This window comes from Buteo buteo, chromosome 11 (genome assembly GCF_964188355.1).
Source record: "Buteo buteo chromosome 11, bButBut1.hap1.1, whole genome shotgun sequence".
Classification (NCBI taxonomy): Eukaryota; Metazoa; Chordata; class Aves; order Accipitriformes; family Accipitridae; genus Buteo; species Buteo buteo.
The window spans coordinates 32,229,034-32,249,959 of NC_134181.1; the positions used below are offsets into that span (position 1 = coordinate 32,229,034).

At 50.8% G+C, this 20,926-nt stretch overlaps 1 protein-coding gene across 1 annotated transcript; it reads right to left on the reverse strand.

Moving 5' to 3' along the window:
* Positions 1–445: 445 nt before the first annotated feature.
* SCARB1 (scavenger receptor class B member 1) lies at positions 446–20,624 on the reverse strand. Its single transcript, XM_075041440.1, has 12 exons — positions 20,416–20,624; positions 16,336–16,493; positions 14,776–14,917; positions 14,116–14,319; positions 13,706–13,801; positions 12,985–13,097; positions 10,895–11,061; positions 10,125–10,243; positions 8,385–8,458; positions 7,400–7,451; positions 6,777–6,923; positions 446–926 (listed from the first exon to the last, which is right to left on the reverse strand). Exons 1-12 carry the CDS (start codon positions 20,533–20,535, stop codon positions 804–806), a joined length of 1,515 nt encoding a protein of 504 aa, XP_074897541.1. The 5' UTR covers positions 20,536–20,624; the 3' UTR covers positions 446–803.
* Between the last annotated feature and the right edge of the window lie 302 nt (positions 20,625–20,926).

Below are 20,926 nucleotides of genomic sequence, written 5' to 3' on the forward strand. Positions count from 1 at the left end.
AGCACCGATGGTGCATGGCCAGAAGAGCTGACCCTGGACGGCTGAGCAGGCAGCAGGGACAACTGTCAGGAGCTGAGTGACAGGTCAGATGTACCACCGAGTTTTTTGGCAAGGCTCATCTCATGCAGTCACCTAAAGCAAGGAGAGGCTAAGTAAAAGGGCTGTGGGCTGGAATCACTGGAGCACAAGGTCATGGCACAGAACTGGGGCTTTAAAAGTCACCACTGTACTCTCCAACACATGCAAAGGCTGGAGCAAAGCTGGGCAGGCTCCAGGTACCCTGGGAAGAAGCATCATTGAAGTGACAGCACCCAGAATTGATTTGCGGTGTAGTCCAGTCACATCAAGTGGCAATAAAACCATAAGTGGCTTCAGGATAGCAAGCCCCATTCGCGTGAGATGAACGGTGGCTTTTAAAAAGATCACTAAATCCCATCAGTGCTACGTATACAAACCTCATTTATTTTAAAGGCTCCTATTAAAGTGCCTTTTACTCCTAGCAATAGGCAGTTTTAAATTGCAAAATAATGACCATCTTCATTCCTGCTGGCCCACGGGGAGAGAGGCTGTGGCAAAGGCCGGCACCTTGGGGACAAGGGTTCTTGAACACTGTGTTTCGGGTGTCTGGATGAGGTCTCCCGTGCCCCAGTGTGGGAGTGCTGGTGCAGCAGTGCTGTCCCGTGGCTTTGCTGTGGTGTGCAGGGTCTCCGCTGAGTTGCCCAGGACGACTTCACCTTGCGGAGACCTCTGGGAACCCAAAGCAGGTCTCACCCTCAGCACTGACGTGTCCCGGTGGCATTGGCTCAGGCTTCGGCATCGTCCTGGCTCAGGGTGTCAGCATCGTGTAGGAGCGGCGTTGTCTCGGAGGAGGAGGGCGGTTTGCTCTGTGTGGTGGGGTGGCTTGGGCTCTTCTCGGCAGCGGTTCTCTGAAGAGGAGAGGACAGCGGTTACAGCCACGCACTCGGCGGTGGCACTGTGCTCAGATCTTACAGTGCGCAGGGGTCACCACATGCCCACTTGGGATCTGCGTGCCCCAAACCTCGTGGACATTAACGGGGCTAAGAACCCTTTTCTAAAGGCTTCTTAAATTGAAGATTTTTGCATCTCCTCCCCTAACAAAATGAAGTTACTTCCATTCCTGCTCACCGACACTTGTAACATCTCCCAAACGCCCAGCCTAAAGAGCTGTGTCAACAAGTGGAGGAGCTACGGGACAAAGTCAGCATGCTGCACAGCATCAAAGATGAAAGGGAGACAGACAGGGTCTTCTCAGAGACATGACATCTTGAAGACCCCCAGACCCCAGCTGCAGTAGAGACACAGACAGCACCCATCCCTAGTATAAAGGTAAGCACAACCTCTGGGGAAGGGGAAGGGTGGAAGCTGGTGCCTTCTGGCACCAAGAGGAAGGCTCCTGCTCCACCTAAAGGTTTACATCTACAAAATAGGTTCACCACCCTCAAAGTTGAAGAGGAACCAGATATGCTTTCATGCAGATCATGTGGCCCCCCCAACCCTAAATCACGCAAGACCCCCTGGAGGAAGCAGCAAGTGACAGTAGTGGGTCATTTCCCACTGCTGGGGACATAGGCACCCACCTGCCCACCCATCTAGAGACATCTGCTGCTTGCTAGGGACCTGGATCTGGGGTGTTGTGGAGGGACTGCAAGGCTTATCCAACCCTTTGGCTATTACCCGCTACTTCTTCTGTGTGGGCACCAAGGATACCACCAGGGCCACCTGGAAAGTATCAAAAGTGACTACAGAGCTCAGGTGGGGGGAGATAATCAGGGCAAAAAAGCTGGTTGATATTCAAGGATCACCTCCTCCAAGCTCAAGAGTAGTCCATCCCAACAAGCATCCCAAGTCAGGCAGAAATGCCAGCAGGCCTATGTGGATGAGCAGACAGCTCCTGGCCACACTCAAACGCGAAAAGAAAGCATACAGAAGGTGGAAGCAGGGACAGATAACCTGGCAGGAATACAGGAGCACTCTCCCAGCATGCAGGGATGAAATTAGGAAAGCCAAAGACCAACTGGAATTGAATCTGGCCAGCGATGTCAGAGACAACAAGAAGGGCTTCTATAAGTACACGGGTGACAAAAGGAAGACTAGGGAACACGTGGGCCTGTTGCTGAAGGAGGCAGGGGACCCCAGAGACCAGGGAAAATTCTGGAGCAAGGAAAAGGTACCCTTGGTGGAAGAGGTTGAGGTTGGAGAATACTTAAGCAACCTAGACATACATAAATCCATGGACCCTGATGGGATGCACCCACAACTGCTGAGGGAGCTGGCTAATATCACAGCAAGACCACTCCCCATCATCCTTGAACAGTCCTGGCAATTGGAAGAGGTGCCCAAAGACTGGAGGAAAGCAAATGTCACTCCTGTCTTGAAGGATTTCAAGAAGGAAGACCTGGGGAACTGCAGGAGGCCAGTCAGCCTCCCTTCAATCCTTGGGAAGGTGATGGAGCAGCTAATCCTAGGAACTATTTCCAGCCACATGAAGGACAAGAAAATCATCAGTAGTCAGCATGGCTTCACCAAGGTGAAATCATGCTTGACCAACCTGATAAATTTCTATGATGAAATGACTGGCTTGGTAGATGAGGGGAGAGCAGTGGATATTGTCTACCTGGACTTCAGTAAGGTTTTCAACACCGTCTCCCAGGAGAACCTCATAGAGAAGCTATGAAGTATGGGCTGGATGAGTGGACAGTTGAGGTGGACTGAAAACTGGCTGAACAGCCAGGCCCAGAGGGTCATGAGAAGTGGCATGAAGTCTGTTTGGAGGCCAGAAACTAGCAGTGTACCCCAGGGGTCGATACTGGGTCCAATCCTGTTTAACATCTTTATTAGTGATCTGCAAATCTGCTGATGACACAAAACTGGGAGGAGTGGCTGATACATCAGAGGGTCATGCTGCCCTCCAGAGGGACCTCAACAGGCTGGAGAAATGGGCTGGCAGGAACCTCAGGAGGTTCAACAAGAGGATGTGCAAAGTCTTGCACCTGGGGAAGAACCACTCCATGCACCAGTACATGCTAAGTGTCACTCAACTCTTAAGCACCTTGGCAGAAAAGGACCTGAGGGTCTTGATGGACACCAATTTGAATGTGAGTGAACAATGTGCCCATGTGGCAAAGGCAGCTAACTGTTTCCTGGGCTGCATTAGGAGTGCTGCCAGCAGGTCGAGGGCGGTGATCCTTCCCCTCTATTCATCACTGGTGAGGCCACACGTGGAGTACTGTGTCCAGTTCTGGGCTTCCCAGGACAAGAGAGATGGAGCTACTGGAAAGAATCCAGCAAAGGGCCACTAAAATAATTAAGGGACTGGAGCATCTTTTACGTGAGCAAAGGCCAAGAGAGCTGGGACTGTTTAGCATGAAGAAGAGAAGGCTCAGGGGGATTTTACCAATGCATACAAGTATCTGAAGGGAGGGTGTAAATACAGAGCCAGGCTCTTCTCAGTGGTGTCCAGGGGACAGGACAAGAGCCAACAGGCACAGACTTAAACACAGGAGGTTCCATCTGAACATTAGGAAGCACTTTTTTTTTTTTTTTTTTTTTTTTTTTTTACTGTGAAAACTGTAAAAACTGAAACAGGGTGCCCAGGGAGGTTGGAGAATCTCCATCCTTGGAGATATTGAGACAAGAGAGGTCTGGACATGGTCCTGGGCAACCGGCTCTAGGTGACCCTGCTTGAGCAGGGGGGGTGGACTAGATGACCTCCAGAGATCCCTTCCAACCTCAATGATTCAGTGATTTTGTGACCCTGTAATACAAACCCAGATATTTTATACATCAGAAATTCCCTCTTGAAAGCCTTTCCGTTGAGGCTCCCTGCATGCAGGAGGGGAGTGACACGCACCAGTTGACTACCTCTGTTACCCCCATGAGTTTTTACCCGTTCAGAAACTTACCTCTGGATCTCAAGCACTTAGAAGGGGAAAAAGAGGCAAGAAAAGTGTTTCCTCACACCAATCCCACTTTTCACCCTGATCCCTGCTGATATTGTCAGGGCTGCAGATCAGGTACACCAGGAGAAACAACAAGAGCATGTGCTTGCAGCCTGCTTAAGTGTGAGTATTAAGACATCTAAATTGCCTTGAATAAAGCCATGAGACAACATCATTCTATCAAGTCTTGCCAAGAGGGCATGTCTGGTAGATGTGGACAGTAAACATTTCCATTTGATTGGTTTTAAGCAAAGTTTAATCACATCAGGATGAGAGAAAAATGTGTTACCTGGACTGGGTACCCACCTACAGTCTGGCTTCCCGCAACACCGTCCCCTTAACTGGAGGCAGATTTTTGCCAGGGGTGGCCTGGTTGGCCTTATTACTGTTAGAGTTCTTTTTATTGCTACTCCAAAATAAAGAGCATCTTTCCTAGAAAACAATCAGGCTAGTTTATGGTGCACTTGGACATGACTTCCATGAAGGTTCCAATTTTAGGAGGAGATTTTAAATCACTGTTTAACTAGAATCTAGTTTTTAATGAAGATTTCAAAACTTAGGTTAAACTAAGTCCTATTTAAGATTTTGGTCAGTGTCAAGCCAGTTTTAAAATGGTCTGTTTGCCTTTTAAAAGTGTCAAAGCCTGTGGTGTACAGGCTTTAGGCCATGTTAGCAGAGGAGAGCTACAATGCTGCATCTGGGCATGTTTTACACCTGTACAGATTTATGCATTTTTTAGAACTGTGGGTCCAACAGATGCATTTCAAACTGGCTCCACTATAAGCTAGACTAAGATTTAAGCGTTTCACAGTACCTCATCTGGACTGGGTTTAGAGCACACTGCTCCCTCCAGAAGCCAGTGGCACACAAGATACTCCAGGCAGGAGCTGGGTTCAGGGAGACCTTCACACTGACAGGCAGGTGAAGGTGCAGTCAATGCCCCCGCTCAGTGTCCCCTCTGACATCGCCTGTGACTTCAAGAGGGAGGACTGTGCATGATTAAGCAATCATTGCTAGATCAGCAACACTTCAATCAAATGAGGAACACACCTTGGCTGCAAATTGCTGTCTTCCAGCTCTTATCCGTTCATTAGGCAGAGACTTTCATGTGCTGTTGCGCAGCTTCCTTAGAGATTTATAAGGTTATTGAGGGTTTTTAATCACTTTCCAGGTAGTCAGGCACTTCCTGCGGTTGATTTTTAGTTCTTGCACTTCATGACACTTTTGGCTGAGCACCCAAATACAGCTGGCTTACGCTTGGGTTTGGGATATTTCACAAGCAGATATTCAGTTGACTTGAGTGAATTTAAATTCCAGCTTTTCTTCCTGAAAAGCTTTCCTTTCTTCCCTGCCCTTTCTGGCATGGTTGAGGCTCTTTGATACCAGGAATTAAGACTTGCACAAAGCAGGGTGAGGAAATGCCAGCCCAGGGCTGCATAAGGTCTTACAAATAGCTGCCTAGCAAATACAGACATTTTTCAGATATGCCTGTGCTATGCAGCAGAGTGAAGTCTGTTTGCCAGCAACCACTTGCTGTTGCCGGAGCAGAGAGGTTCAGCACACAAAGCCTGACCATCCCTGGAGCACAGTAAGGGTTTAACTCTGAGCCCTCGGGTCCTAGCATCGCTCCCACCCTGCAGGGAAGTGTGCGGAGGAACAAGGGGATTTGGGATCATATGTTTAAGTCAATTAAGCAGTTGTAGGCTTGGTTAAAATCCAATTACATGATACTCTGAGAACCCTGGCACTATTTAAAGTGGGTTTGTGTTAGTGTTTCTGTAAGGGCAGTTACAGGAGGTTGCGCAAAAGCAGTCCCTCGCACGTGCTCTCCCCTTAGCCCGCTCTCATCCACAGTATTGCCTTTTTATCCCCACAAGTAGCCTCTTCACTTCTGTAGCTTTAGAGCTAGCTCAAGCCGTTTGACTGTAGTGCAAAACTAAATAAGCTTGCTTTGATATAGGTTAGGGTAGGGAGCTAGATCTCTACTTCAAGAGCTAAAGCTTTTAGAGAGCTTAGTGTTATCAGATGAATGTTTTGGAGCCGGAGCCACAGATCTCCATCAAGTGTTTTAGCTGCTTTATATTCTGTCCTTACAGCTCAGATCAGACTCGTGTGCCAGCCAGGCACCTTCACTGCCCGCCCCACCACTGGCCAACTTCTACCCAGCTGCCAGCTCCCTGCAGGCTTCAAAGGTCTTCGCTTCTCAGTAAGCCCAGACTCACAAAGGCCCTGAAGGTTTAACTGCCAGAGCTATTTGGAGTAGTTTGCAGAGAAACCAAGCGAGTTTCAGGAAAAGACAGAGCTCAGACTGGGTTGAGAAGCGGCCACCGTGTCTGTGTCCCTTCTGCAAGAACACAGCAACTGCATTTCACTTGTGAACAAGCTGCGCTCAAGTAGCTCCATCCCCTCGAGAAAGCTCTGTTCAGATTAGAAAACTGTTGGGACCCTGCAGAGATGCACAGATTTGTGCAATGGCACAGACCTGCTGCTTTCTATGGAGGCTGGGTTGGTAAGCCAGGCTTGTTCTTTCATCAGCTGAATGAGCTGAGAAGTACGTTCTCCTACAGGAATCCACTTCTGTCACTGTTGTGCACTGAGAAGGCTAGAAATGCTTTTAAGTTATCTATTTGCAGCCCAATTTCTAGATGGCCAAGGAAGTGCTGCTGCTATGTGCTGGCACCTGGCACCATTAGGACATTGTTCGTAGCATCAGCCAATGTTTCCTCAGGAGTGTTAGATTGTCAGCCCAATCTACATCATCTGATTAAGTCTGATTTGACTGACAGCATTTCCCATTAGACATCTGCAAGTTCTTACCTGACTTGTTGCCATGAGTACAGCTGCTGACATAATGAGCAGGACACTCAGCCCAAGGAAGATATACTGCAGGTAGTCCAGCAGGGACGGGATCAGCACCAGATTGGTGTAAAACTGCTTTAGGACTGAGCCTTCGATAGATCCGCTCTGCTCAAAAAAGCAAAGTTGTCAGTGGCATTTCCCTCCCATCCAGGGCTGAGACAGACCAGCTGCACACCTCCTCTCCCACCACCTCCCAGCACAGACTAGGGAATTTATGCAAGATTCAGTCAGGCTAGAAGCTTTTACTAAATAATTGGAGTCAGCTGGACACACACACAGCTGGTTGCTGCACTCCCTAGCCCACATTAGCATGGGGATGCTGGCAGCTCTGTTCTGGGCCCTATTTAACCCCACATCTAGGACAAAGCCAGAGGTTTACCAAGTATAGTGGAGGGCTTGTTCAGCTCAGAGGGATTAATGACATAGCCAAGTATTGCAAAGCCTTCTGTTGGTGCTTAATTAGTCTGTCTGGCTTAAAGCTTTATCCAAAGTGGAGTTTCCCCAGCACTGGGTGATGGGGAAGCAGTTCCCCCCTCCTGCAGGAGAGGCTCTGCAGAATCAGGTCGAGGAAGGCAGCTCACCTCTGCAAACCACAGCAGCGGCAGGACCACCGGCTTAATCTTCCCTGTTTGACTAGGGAGAGACAAAAAAAAAAAGAAAAAAAAAAAAAGAAATACACACTTAGATTTCTGGTTGATCCAGGCCACAATTAGTGCCATAGTTCTTCCTAAAGGGACAGGCCTGACAGACTGATAGCGGCCAGGAAACCACTGTAAGGAGGTAGCAATTCCTGCTGCTTCAGTGAGCTGCTCCCTTCCTTGAGGGACCAGGTCCTACTTGGGCCCTTCATGCAAGAGCAGACCTTACGCTTCCATTTGTGCTTAACTCCCCGACGACAGCAGTAAGTGCCATCCCAAATGTGGGCTCCAGGGACATGAACTCAGTGAACCGGAAGGCTAAACTTCCTACAGCTCCAAGACGTCTCAGTCACCTCCATGGTACCAGAGGGCGGTGCGGCCAAGTTCATGGTGTCAGGGCTGTCTGCTGTGTATGCACTCGAGCCAGTCAAAGCAGCAGGAGCACACTCCCGCCCTTTTGGGTATTTAACATCTGGCACCACACAACTTTGTTACAGAGCCCTTCTGTTTGCTTTCATAGAGCTGAAAGTGTCTTTTTGGACACAGGCTTCAACTGTCAACCCTGTAGGCAGAGTATTTTGCCTCTCCGTGTTGGATGTAATACCTTCGGAGCAGCAGCCCAGTGCAGGAGAACCGCTCCTGTGCCTCACCAGGATCAGTCCATTCATCGGGCTGTCCAGTCAGGTGCAGGAATGCTGCAGGAGCCAAGCAAACAGGCAGCCACATGCTGTGCCTCTAAAGGATGGCAGTTTGAGGTCACCGGAATAGCTGTCATTTCACCACATAAGCCAGCTGGCTTCTGCAACCATGACAACTGGTAATGTTAAAGGTATTTCATCTTTGGGGAGAGTAAACTCTGCAGTGATCCCAGCATCAGCAGCACACCCTGCTCAAGGGAGATGGACATTCCCAAAAGGTGACTACTTACATTATACCAGACACCTGCTTTATGTACAGGTTCAGCTGGAGCTTGATGGAGCAGTTCATGGGGATGCCCGTCATCTGCATAGGAAGAGACAAATCAGTTCATAAGTGAAGGCAACATTTGTCTGGAGAGCTTTGCAGAGGAGCACCCTTTGCTTTCCATCATAGCTGTTCTGGGCACCACCTGCCAGAGCAATGGATTGGATCATCCAAAGATCCACTGCAGTCAGCACACAGAAGACCAGGAGTATAGCTGGGGTTTCCACCAAAGCACAAGCATTGGTCAACCAGGTACCAGTCCCCAGGCCCTGAGGATGACCGCTCACGAAGGGACAGCACTGTCCTCGTGGCACTTTGCAGTCTGTCCCCTTCACTTGAACGCTCACAGCAGCATCCAGAAGGGCTCACCTCCCTTGGGGCAGTCTGAAGGCACAAAGTGAACCTGAACGGACGTGGCTGCTGCAGAAGGCAGCGTGCATTCAGGGGGCAGACAGCATGAACTAGGGAGGCATTGCGTGACCCAGGGCTTGTGGGACTGAACAAAAGCAAGTTCAAATTACCAAGTAGCATATGCAACCTGTAAGTGATTCCCTAGGCAGAGTGTTTTAATAGCAACTTCAGTGGTTTTTGAAGCCTGACAAGCCTATCATTCATCCTCCAGCAGCAGGATGGAAATGCATCAATGCAAAAGATTCATGCACACAGCAAAGAACAAAACATGTCTCATAACTAGGAACCAACAGACATCACTGTCCAGCAACGCCCTAAGACCATGAAAACACACTACGAAGTTGGTCTTGCTGACACCCATTAAGGCATTGGTTTCTCATGACACTGCAGTTTTGCAACACATTTTTGAGGGCAGAAAGTTTTTGTTGGATTGCCCCACTTGTACTCAGCAGGCCTTAGCTAGATAAGAATTAGTTAATTGGACTGTTATCAGTAGATGTTTGATACTGTAATAAACTTAGATTTCCATAATTGTGATAAGAAAAGCAGAGAGAACCCAATGCCTAGATAAGCAGCACAGCTTACCTTACCTCAAGAGGGGGATTGGTTTCTTGCTTGAGCAAACATCACTGAACATTTGGAAGATCTGACCACGTGCAACACAGGCCATGGATGGAAGATCCCAAAGTCCCCTCCCCATCAGCAGCTGGGACAACGATGGCCCAGGACACCCCAACTCATCACCACTGGAGCGGTGACTTCACCCTTATGCTATAGACATGTGAGAAGTGTAACACAGCAGCCGTCCAGTGCAAAAGCAGCCAGTTAGATCGGCAGGTTGAGAGACTGGAAGAAGCCAGCCCAAAAATGGCAGTGACAGCTTCAGCTTCAGCTACAGCGTGGTCTTCAGACTTTGCCACTCAGCTCTCATGGCAATATGTGTTTGCAGATACGGGGTGTAACTGGGCCGCTGCTAGATACACTTCCTGGTGTTATAGACCTGAGTCAGTAGAAAGAACTTGACTGTGCTTATCAAAACAATCATGCTTATAATTAGTTCTGCAATTCTCTAGAAGCCAGGCTAGTTATTTAATTAGTTTATGGCTTTGACATTTTTATCTGCATGTGTCCTCGCCAGTCTTTGCACTATGGAACCTGCTCAAAGAGGTGCCACGAGAACAGAGCGAGGCCACCACGCAGCCGGTGGCAGGCTCCCCCCTCCCCAGCCCAGGCTGGACCCCCGGGGCGAGGCGAGATTCCTCCACGGGGTGAGGACCCCGGCAAGCTCACTCACCGGGTGCACGTCAAGGAAGAGCGCGTGCTGGTCCTTGCTGGGGTGGAGACCTTCGACAGCGTTCACCAGGGCTGGGTCAGCATTGTAGAAGTGAGGATGGGAAATGAATATTGGTGCATCTGGATGAGAACAAAGACACCTTAAGCTCATCTGAACCCATCTGAGACTTTTTGTTGAGGTTTTTAAGCCATTGCAGCACTTCTTCTGAACAGGCTTTTATATTTTTCTACTCCCAACCAGAAAGCTCCTTCCCTCCCTGAAGCTTATTCCGTTGCTCTGGGAGGGTTAAGACTCAGTGTTTAAGCCACTATCTCCCCCCAGGCACCATGCAATGCCGTGGCAACTCGCTGTACCCAGACATGGGTTAGGACACTAAATCTGAATTCTCACTCCACGTGACCTGTGCTCAGCGTCCGAAGTTAACGTTTAATTCGGCAGTTACGTGGCCTGTCTCTTCCTACCCTTGCTCCCCTGCCTGCTCCTTCCCCAGCCCGGAGGACGTAACGCTCCCAAAGTATCCTTGGGAATTCCCACAAACACCAAGCTGTCGTAGGGCCATGGACCAAGGGGACTTTGGGCACAAGGATTTTCCCTCTTTCCCTCCTTGCCAAGGTGCCTGCAGGAGTGTAAGCAAGAATGCAGACCTCAGCAATACCTTTTAGCACTCCAGCAGATAGCAGAGCCAATTTTTCCAGACAGCCAAGTTCGTATCACAGCCCCACAGTTTAATATTGGTACAGCAGGTCGAGCCCAGCGAGGAAAGGACTTACTTAGCCTACAGGTACTGACGTTCTGGATGCCAGACTGCATGCAGGGGCAGAAGCCTTCGTTGGGTGGATAGTCTGTGCCGTTGGCAAAGAGAGTTTTCGGTGCCACGAAGCGATAGGTGGGCACACCCTCGAACTTCCCAGATCGCTCATACACCAGTGTCATGGATCTGGAACAGTTTCAGTGGAGAGGCATCAGGATTAGCCAACAGGTTCCCAGCCCAGAACCGGGCTCTTATCTTCGCTGAATAAGACACAGTTGCAATGTTACTTAGACTTTGAGATCACGATAAACTCCAGAGCAGTGCTTTGGATAGGGAATGAGTATTTAAACCATTTGCTTTCCATGTTTTAAGCACAGATAAAGGGTTGGTCAGTACTAGTTATGGAGACAAACCACAGGCTTCTAAGTCTGTTTGCAGTATCCAGATGAGATTTGTTTAAAGGCATGTAGTAATCCCCAGGGCTGCTCTCCAAAAGATAATACCCTCTTTGTGCAAGCCTTGGCTCCGAGGCGCTCCGTCACAGGGGATGGACACTGGCTAAATCTCTTTTGCAGCACAACTCCAGCATATAGGCTCTCAGGGGAGTGGAAAATTTTACTACATTATGCAGCAAGATTTTTTTCTTGATACAACAGGCTAGTGATGTTATGCTGCATTATTGCTACCAGCTGGCCAGGACAGACGCAAGTTTCCAGGAGGGAAGTTTGCTCCCTTCACACTCCTGTGAGGCTTGCAAGGATGCAAACAGCCTGGGCAGGCCAAGGGGATGCTTATTCCTACAGCTGCCTTCTGACACCAGGACCAAGGATGGGGATCCAGGGCCTGTTCAGCAGTTATGTGCATGCCTTTCGGCTGTGCTCACCTTCCAGCAAGGAGGCAGAGGCTGCTGCAGCACATCAGCAGGATAAAGCCTTGCCTACCTTGCAGGGACATCCAGGTAGTTGCATCTCAGCATCAGCTGCACTTAATGTGCAAACAGCATAGGAGATGAGCCCTGCATGCCCTGCAGCAAGGCAGATATGCTCTTAGTATCAACTGATGTTTGTGACTCCTTCCCAGCCAGCAGGGCTAGCAGAGAGGCTGAGACAGAGATGTGGGGAGAAGAGACAGCACTGGCTGGTGAAGAGGCAGAGCCACTTCCCCCACAGCATTATCCAGCAGGAACCTCCTGCGCTAACAAGAAACCAAGCTTGGTTTCCTCCCAGACTGTATGTCTTGCCTGGAAACATGCTCTGTTTCCTAGAAGATTTCTGCAGTTTTACAGAAACAGGTATGTGTATTTAAACTTCGATTACCAGTAAACTGGTAGGGAAGTCCTTGGCTCTGGGCCATTTTGGTATTTGCTGATGTCCCTTGTGTAGAGGAATTCCTGCACTAATACTTGGCTCAGCTGACTTTGCTTGTTCCGTTGAAGAGGTCATTGTTCTCCATTCAGCAAGAGGCTTGCTTGTTTTGCAGCACAATCTGCAAAGCCTGAATTAACTTTATCTTCCCCAAGCTGGGGACAGGATTTTGTGCCACCTCCTGCCTCCCGGCTTCCCTTCCTTCCAGCCTCAGGGAGTTTCCACACAGGCAGGCTCTGCAGGATACTTTAACCCCTGTGTGATCAGCTAAGGTCGGGGTGTCTTGTACAGGACAGACATGCACAGCAGCACATGAAGTAGGCAGCAAAAAAAGCGAAGCAGCCTGGAAACAGTGGCACAAGCCCCCCCATCACTTCTGCAAGCATTTAGTCAGCTGAAATAGTTCCGCAAATAGTTATAGCTGCATTTCCTTGTGACGACGCTTACTTCACCCTCTCACCTCCCACATCTTATCTAGAGTGGTTATTTTCTACTGATTCAACATGGGCAAGTTAGACTTCTCCAGTGATCTGGAAGGTATTTATGAATACCACAAGATGCTGCTAGCTAGACAACTACACTGTTCGCAAAGCTCAGATACTGCAATGCTGAACAGCAGCTGAACTTTAACTACAGAAACGAGTCCTGAGCCCTCTGTGTCACTGCACAGGCATCCTGTGTGCATGGGATGAGTGCTGCATCTCCTGGCACTTGCACAGGGACAAGCTGGCAGCTGTGGCCTCACCTGCAGGCATCAGGGCTGTAGAACTCCAGCGACGTCGGGGACATGAATGGTGGCCACATTTCCCCTGCGGTCCCATTGATCATGTTGCACTCGCTGCTCCGCCAGTAGTTCACCTACGGGACATATGTAGAGAGAAGAGCTCAGAATGATGAGCTTGCTGGAGAGCTGGCTTCCACCCCTGCATGGGACATCCACCACTCTACGCTGCTTCCATAGCAGCTGGAGATAGCAACACTAAAGAGCTTCCAAGATCTTTCCCATTCTAACATCTGCCCAATTAATGGAAAAACAGGACAAGATCCACCTGTCCCAAGTGTTCCCGCAGTGGCTGATCTGTAGATTCAGCTGATTTTACTTAGGAGTAGAATTCCACAAGGGAAGAATTAAGCACCCCTTTAACAAGGTTATTTAAAGTAACGCCTTAAACACAGGCCACAGGCGCCTGGGACTTCAACCATTAGAAGCAACCAGCTCCAATAGCATTTCAAGGGAGTCAGAGTGACACTGATGATGAGCTGAACTTCATGCTTCATGACAAGTTTCTTGTCATATGGCTGCCTTCTGGCAATTTGCTAGAACAGAAGTTGCAGCAGTTGAAATCCCATAGAAACCTGCCTTCAAACCTACAACTCAAAGATACACCACCACCAAGAGCTTTCAGTTTATCTTTCTTTAGATCAGGCATTGCCCCTGTGTTAGAAGTTTGTTGCCTGACACTCACCTTCTTTAGTCCATTCCATGAATCCACCATGTGAACTCTACTGATGTTCTTCATGCCCGTGTTCACTGTGAACAGTCCTGAATTGGAGTTATTAAGCTGCAGAGAGAAGAAACTAATTTTTTATCCCCTATACACAGCAAGACTGCAATATGTTAATGACTTAGCATGCTTTGTCAGCTCTAGGGGTGTTTCACATACTGGAAGGTATTGAACTTTTACTTATTTCTGTTGCCAGCAACAGCTTCCAACACATGCATTTCTGCCTGAGGGGAGAATTAAGGCAGCCTTACACAACCACCACCAGCTACACATGGCTGCTCCAAACGGTTTGTGAGGGGACCGTGTGTCTGGGCTATCCCCAAGACCAATATTGCTGTAATTTTAGTGTTCCCCACCAACAGTTTACTCACCTCTATAAATAAGCCAAATTTCCCCTTGAAAGGGATCAGGCCAGGAACAAACATATTTATTGTGTCTATAAGAGGGTCTTCATACCCCCACATGATCTCCCCCACCGTCCGGTTCATGAACGCCTCCTGTTTCAGGCCAGCCAGGGCTCCACTCAGTAAAAGCTTCACAAAGTTTGGCAGGTTTTCCATCATTACAGCTGCTCCCTGGGAAAGAAATCAAACCTCTGAGATGAGAGCCCAATCTTTACTAAAGAAGCAGCAATGCATCTTCGGTGCTCAGCAAGGTCCTTCTGCTGCACCGCTCTACAGCCCTGGAGAAATCCTTTGGACAAACTGAGGTTTGTGATTTATCCCCAGTTTGGGATGAAAGCAGTTGAGGCCTCACAGGCTTCATTTGCCCAGAGGATGCTCAGATGAGGTTGCAGACTCGAGACCAGCTGCTTTGCCAGCCACTCTGCACACTCTGCTTTTAGAAGGGTAACAGCCCAACATGACAAGCAACACCCAGAAAGCAGAAAACTGTATTTTGTAAGCTTAACCCACCTCATGGCTTGATTAGCCTTAAGCTCTACAAGAAAGTAAGCTTTGAGTCAGCACTGGGCACTATCGCCCTCCCCGCAAGCTCAGAAACTGGTACCCATCCACGGAGCAAGCGCTTACCATCATCAAAATGTTTGGCACAACGATGTACTCATCTTCACTGCCGCTGGACAAGTCCGGCTGGAAGAAGAGTTTCCGGTACTCCAGGAAGGAGACTGTGTCATTGTCATGGAATGTGATATTCGTTTTATACCTGAACTCTCTGCAAAGAGATGGGAGCGATCAGAAGAACCTTCCCCCACGCAGTAACCCCGCAACGCCTGTGGAGCGAGGATGGGCTGCACAGGCCTGGGCATGCTTCTGAAGAGCAGGGGAAGGAGGCCGGACCCCAGCAAGAAGCCGTGGGACAGCAGGGGAGGCAGCGTGCTGGGGAACAGGCAGCGTCAACCTCACACCCCAACCAGGGTTAGGGTCTAGCAGGAGGAGATGGCAGCCTGGGACCGAGGCATCCCTGGCAGATGGGATTCTGCAGCAACTCGCAGACACCAAGTGTTTCTTCCCAGCTGACGAGAAGGGGCTGCAATGCTCCACAGTAGCATGGTTGTCCCCAACATCGTGAGCCCGTTACAGCTCCCAAGAGAGCTGCAGCTCAACCCACCAGCAAAAACAAAGTCCTTTATTGTGGAGTCTCTGTTTTATGGCCCACATTAGGGAAGGGCACTAATCTTGCTCAGTGGGAACACAAGGACACTAATAAGCTTTGCCCCTTTGTTTATTCTTATTTACGATAAGTGAAGCCTTTTCCCCAAGCCAAGTCACTGATGCGATCACAACATACAGAATCCACATGGTCTTATGGTGTGACCTGGCAAGCACAGGGGAAACAAGAGCATATACATACTGCCAGGTTGCCCCCAACGCCAATCAAACAGCTTTGGATTAAACCAGTAATCTCCCCACATGAGCTTGCTTAGGCTGCTGACCTGACTTTGCCTACATGTGTAGGCACTAATGTGTTTAATATTGCTATTTACGGGTAAGTTCACATGCTCAACTCAACATCAACCATCACTTCATGTTTCGGGTTCAGAGAAGCATCTGGGGCTTCAACCACCATCCTCAGCCATAGCAAATAGACCCAGCCTTGCTGTAGGTGGGCCTGACCAAGTTTTAGTGCTCCATAATGGTTCTCATGACCAGAGCACTCATGTTAGGCAGATTCTGGGTCTCATGTTAAATAAGAGGTCTTAGGCCAATCCGTGAAGTTTGATATTGAAGTGACTCCAGCTCTGGAGCTGGGGTCTTAAATGCCCAGTGAAGATGAAACAAGCCCATTTGGAAGATGAGGGCTGCCCACCACCACACCAACAACCCTCATGCCTATGTTTGGACCATATCGGCCCAGGACTGGCTGTCCAACAGGTCCCTGCACGGGACTGAGCTCCACAATTCAGTGAAGCACAGACCAGCCTTACCACCCTGGAAGCCAGAGGTCCTACTTGTGGCTTTAGCAAGATCAGAGCAATTAGAGCACATTTGGGTTGCTCTAAAATCCTGTGCCACTGGACTCACACCAAGTGTGCTAATGCCATGCCCTCCTGCCACAAGAGTCAGCCAGAAGCCTGGCAGGCAGCACAGTGGCCAGGCTCATGCCTAGCTGGACCACAAGCGGTACCTGACCTGTAAACATAGGGTCCACGCTGGTTCAGCACCGGCTTTGCGCCCTGAAGGACGTCCTTGGGGTTCAACACTTCAAAGAAGTACACCGACATGTAGAAAGGAACAGGAATGTCTTTCCACATGCTGAAGGAGATGCTGCTGGGGTCGATCCTGACATTCTGCAAGGAAAAAAAAAAAAAAAAAGAGTAAGGACACACAACTCTTGAGCTCAGTGGCTGCCGCTGAGCACATCCACCTTTGGCTCCATGGCAAGCCCAGCCAAAGGCAGCAGTTCCAGCAGGGGCTCTCCGGAGGATCCAGGCATGTTATGCAGACTGAAACTGAGCCAGATCTAACCCAGGAACTCTTATGTATGCAGAAGCATCAAGTTCATGCCACAGGATGTCTGTAGGCTTATTTATTCAGGCTCAATTTTCCAGATCCTACCCACAGGATTTCAGAGCTGTTTTGATGTGCTGGAGGCTCACTCTGTGCTAGACAAGCCAGCACTGAATTATTCACAGCTCTGCATGTTTGACTTGCCTGGCAGAAACAACCCTGTCCCAAAGGCCTCTGCTCGCCTGCCAGGTTTGGCAGCTCCACGCAGCCAGAAGCACGCAAGGGCTGGGAGAGGTGACACCCATCCGCACAACTGTTTGGGTACTGGCCAGGTAGGGCCTGCTAAATTCCCCAAAAGCAGATCAAGACCTGGGATGGCGACCCAGCTGTGTCCTGACAGCGCTGTGCAGGACACCTTCGCTTCCCCTGAGCTGCCATCCTGCGGTGACTCACAGCTGGTCACAAGGCAGGTCAAAGGCAACGCACCATCAGCGTTTCCATATCACTCTCCCGTTTGCTGGGAAATGCCTGCAGGACCCCAAACATGACTTAAGCCCTCACCAGCTCCCCAGCCCAGGAGCTAGCATCTGGGCACATCTGTCTCCACTCCCTCCCTGCCTCCCGGGGTCTGCCTTGTGGACAAGAGCCTGTTCCTTCTTGAGCATTTATCTTGGGTGTGTTCCATCATAATCTTTGCTTCCTCTGCAAGCACAAGCCCTTGCTGTGGTTAAGTAACCCAGACAGCTTATGGAAGTGGGTTTGATCCACTAATTGGTGAAGGCACGTGGGCATTATCCCACTGCAGCTTGGCAGCCCCACAACGGCTCTCCTGCCCTGCAGCAGCTCAATCTGACTGTGCATGTATTTTCTGCCACAGGGGGTTGAGAAGGAAGGCTGCTGGAGGTTTCCCCGCAACACCCCATCTTTCTTCAGCCATTCCGTGGCGAGGTTGTGCCACCCACAAGCAGCGGGGCTTTGCAAGCCCCTTGCTGAAGCCCAGATGCTCCAAGCCCTACCCCTGAGCAGACACGTCCACAGTGCAGTGTAACCCACCTAGCAAACCCTTCCCACCTCCACATCAGCACCCACCTGCTGGTGGCCAAGAACCTCCGTCCTGCCAGCCTGAAGGATTTCCATGGCAAAGCAGCAGTTAGAGGACGAGACCCACTCAGATTTTATTTAGCCTGCTTTATAATCCCTACTCCTGAGTGTCCAATAGAGTCTGAATCTGCTTTCCTTTACTTGCTTATTCTGCCTTGCATTCCCTGGATCCCTCATTGCATATGCATTTATTTATGTAACATGTACACAGTCAGATGGAGCTGCATCCCAGCTCCCTGCTACCTTTCTCAGCCCTCTCCCATCTGAGCACAGCAGCTCTAGGTACTCCACCAATGCTGCTAAGCAAGATCTACTTAACAGGGTAGCCTTACAATTAATACCTGTAGGTCAAAACAAACATGGTCATAGGTCTGAAATAAAACCAGACTATTTTTCACTTAGATGGGTTACAAAGTGTCACTGAGATGTTTGACCCCTCCTGACCAGGCTGATCTCTGTTCCAGAGGAAGCGCAAGGAACTGGCTACTGCCTGGTTCCTCCAGACAGCACCAGAAGAGCAGCAGCTCCATCAGCAGAGCCCAAATCCTGCTTCTCTGGAGGCAAGGCTTCAGCCATCCTGCTCAGTAAAACCGAGAGTTGAGGTTTCCTCTTCAGATTGAGAGGAGCAGTCATGCTGTGTGCAACCACAACCTCAGTGTCACGCTCCACATCCTCTCGCCACCATGCTCATCACCCTGCTAAAACAGCAAAGACTGTCAGTCTTCTCCCAGCTTTCAGGCAGGACAGCACAAGAGCTCCCGGGTGGAGCAGAAGTGGCAAGTGGCAGATGGATGAGTCCATGGGGTCTCATTGCGTTAAAGCTCGTATCTTAGACAGGTCTGTGGCACTCCAGGTGCTTCCAGAAAAGCAATGTCCCCAGGTTTTGCAGGGCCAATGCCGCAGGCAGTCCAGCTGCCAGGACAGCTGCAGTTTCTGTAAATGGGGCAGGAGAGAGGCTCCAAGTTCCCCATTTCTACTGCATGTTCCCGTACGGACTTTACTCAAAGATATCCTCAAAACTGCAATCTCTTTGCAACTAAGTGCTTTCCCGTCAGGATACACCATCTGGACAGAGCTCAGGAAGCCAGGATGGGCAAAGCAGCCTTCACCTGCCCAACCCCAGCCCTTCAAGACCCAGCTCCTCTTACCTACACCACTCTGAATATCAACCCAGGAGTTTCAGTAAGGCCCTGGATATTTCTCATCACCCTAGACATCATTACTCAGTTATGTTTTCCATTTCAGATTAAGCCTCATAGGAGCTCAGGACCGTTTTGGGTCATGCTGAAGATGTGGAGACCAAGGGCTTGAGATGAAGGGAGATCTGAGGAGAAACAAGGGCTCGTCTTTTTCTCACCTTCTGTTCTCACCGCAAGTTCCTAGGAATTAGCTAATCAAGTAGAAAGAATCAGGTCTGGCTAAAAAGAAGAGGGCAGAAAGGTTTTTGCACCAAAAATGTCATTCCTGTTCTGCAGGGGCCATTCAGCCTTTTCTTTGCAGGTACCAGCTCCGGATGCCCATGAAACTGGACAAAGATTGACCTTTACTGCTTAAGCCACAGGACTGACTGGCTTTGCCCAGCCAGCAGCACTTCCAGAGGACACAGTTAACCAGAAGTTTGGTTTTGGCAGAGACTTTGCGGCACACGTAACCACAGCCATTCACTATGGGGTGTTTATTCACCTTTTTCATCAGAAGCACGTTTCCAGGTGCTGCCCTGGGTGGGTGCAAGCTTGAAGAAATGCCCAGGTAGGGTGCCCGTCTCCTTTGGGTAGGGAGAAAAAGGTTTGGCTAAATGTAGGAATGAGCCAAATGGTTTGTTACAACAGGATAACTGGTGCCCCAACAGCGAGGACAGGAGCACTGGTTCCCAAGACTGTGCAGCAGTTACTGAACAGACCAAGAAGTCCATCCACAGCCCCACATCTTAACAGTGAGGGACAAACACCCCTTCAGCCCCAGAGCCTCCCTTGAGGTCTTCAGAGAGGCAGCTCTTTAGGTTTTCAGTCAAGGAGAGAATGACTTGGAGGTCGCTCCACGCACGAGGCTCCTTCAGAGCACTCGTGCACACCATCTGTGCCATTTCCAGTTGGGAAAGCATCTCACCAGAGTACATCTGAGCCTGGCAGTCTGCACGCCTATATGAAAGGAACAACTAGCGCTGTAGGTAAACGTAGTAGGGACAGGAGGAAGGGCCGCTGCTTGCGGGAATGCTCAGCCCAGCACCACCAGCACCATCGCCCCGGCTGACTCCAGCTATGCAAAAAGCCCTCGCTAATCCGGGGTGAGAGCCCGTTCAGCCCAGGCACATTTGCTGTAACCAAGGGGGGAATATCCCAAGCCCGGATTTGCCCGCACTAAGATTCTGAGGCTGCTCAGAGCTGCAGCAGCGACACCGACGCAGAGACCCTTCGGTGCTGAGCCGTCTCGCGTTCCTCCGGATTACACCGCACAAGGAGAACGTGCCCCCGCACCACCAGCCCTGGCTGCGCACCGGCTCCGGCACCCCGCACCACCGGCACCCCTGCACCTCGCACCGGCTGCGAACGAGCCCCGTACCAAGCCCCCAGCCGTGCACCGCCTCCACCTCCCCTCGGTCCCCACGCACCAAACGTGTACACCCCCCGGTCCCGCTCCCGGTGCCCCCCCAGCCCCGCTGACCTTGATGACCTGCTCCTTGACGATGAGGGGCCCCACCAGCAGCAGGCTGACCCCCAGGAGGGCGCAGGCCACCCCGGCCAGCCCCAGCCCCACCGACACCCTGCGCCGGGCCGCTGCCATGGCGCGGCACAGCAGAACGGAGCCGGCCCCCGCCCGCCACCGCCGCTTTATGTCCCCGCGGCCCGGCCCGGCCCGGCCCGGCCCGGCGCGGCGGAGGGGGCGGGGCGGAGAGGGGCGGAGCCGGGGCGGGGCGAGGGCGGGCCCCGGCGGCTGGCCCAGACCACCCCCGGGAGGGACCGGCTCCCCCCGCGGCCACCGCATCGGCAGGCGGGGCGGCTGCGAGCCCGTTGTCACCGCGGGTGTCTCGGGAGAGGGGACAAGAGCGGGCGGCTGTAAGGGGCTCGGCAGGCGGTCAGCCGTCGGCCCGACACCCACGGCTCAACCCCGGGCTGTCCCCGAGGGGAAAACATCCATCGCCTCTTCGCCCGCCTCTGTTTTGCCAAGGAATTGG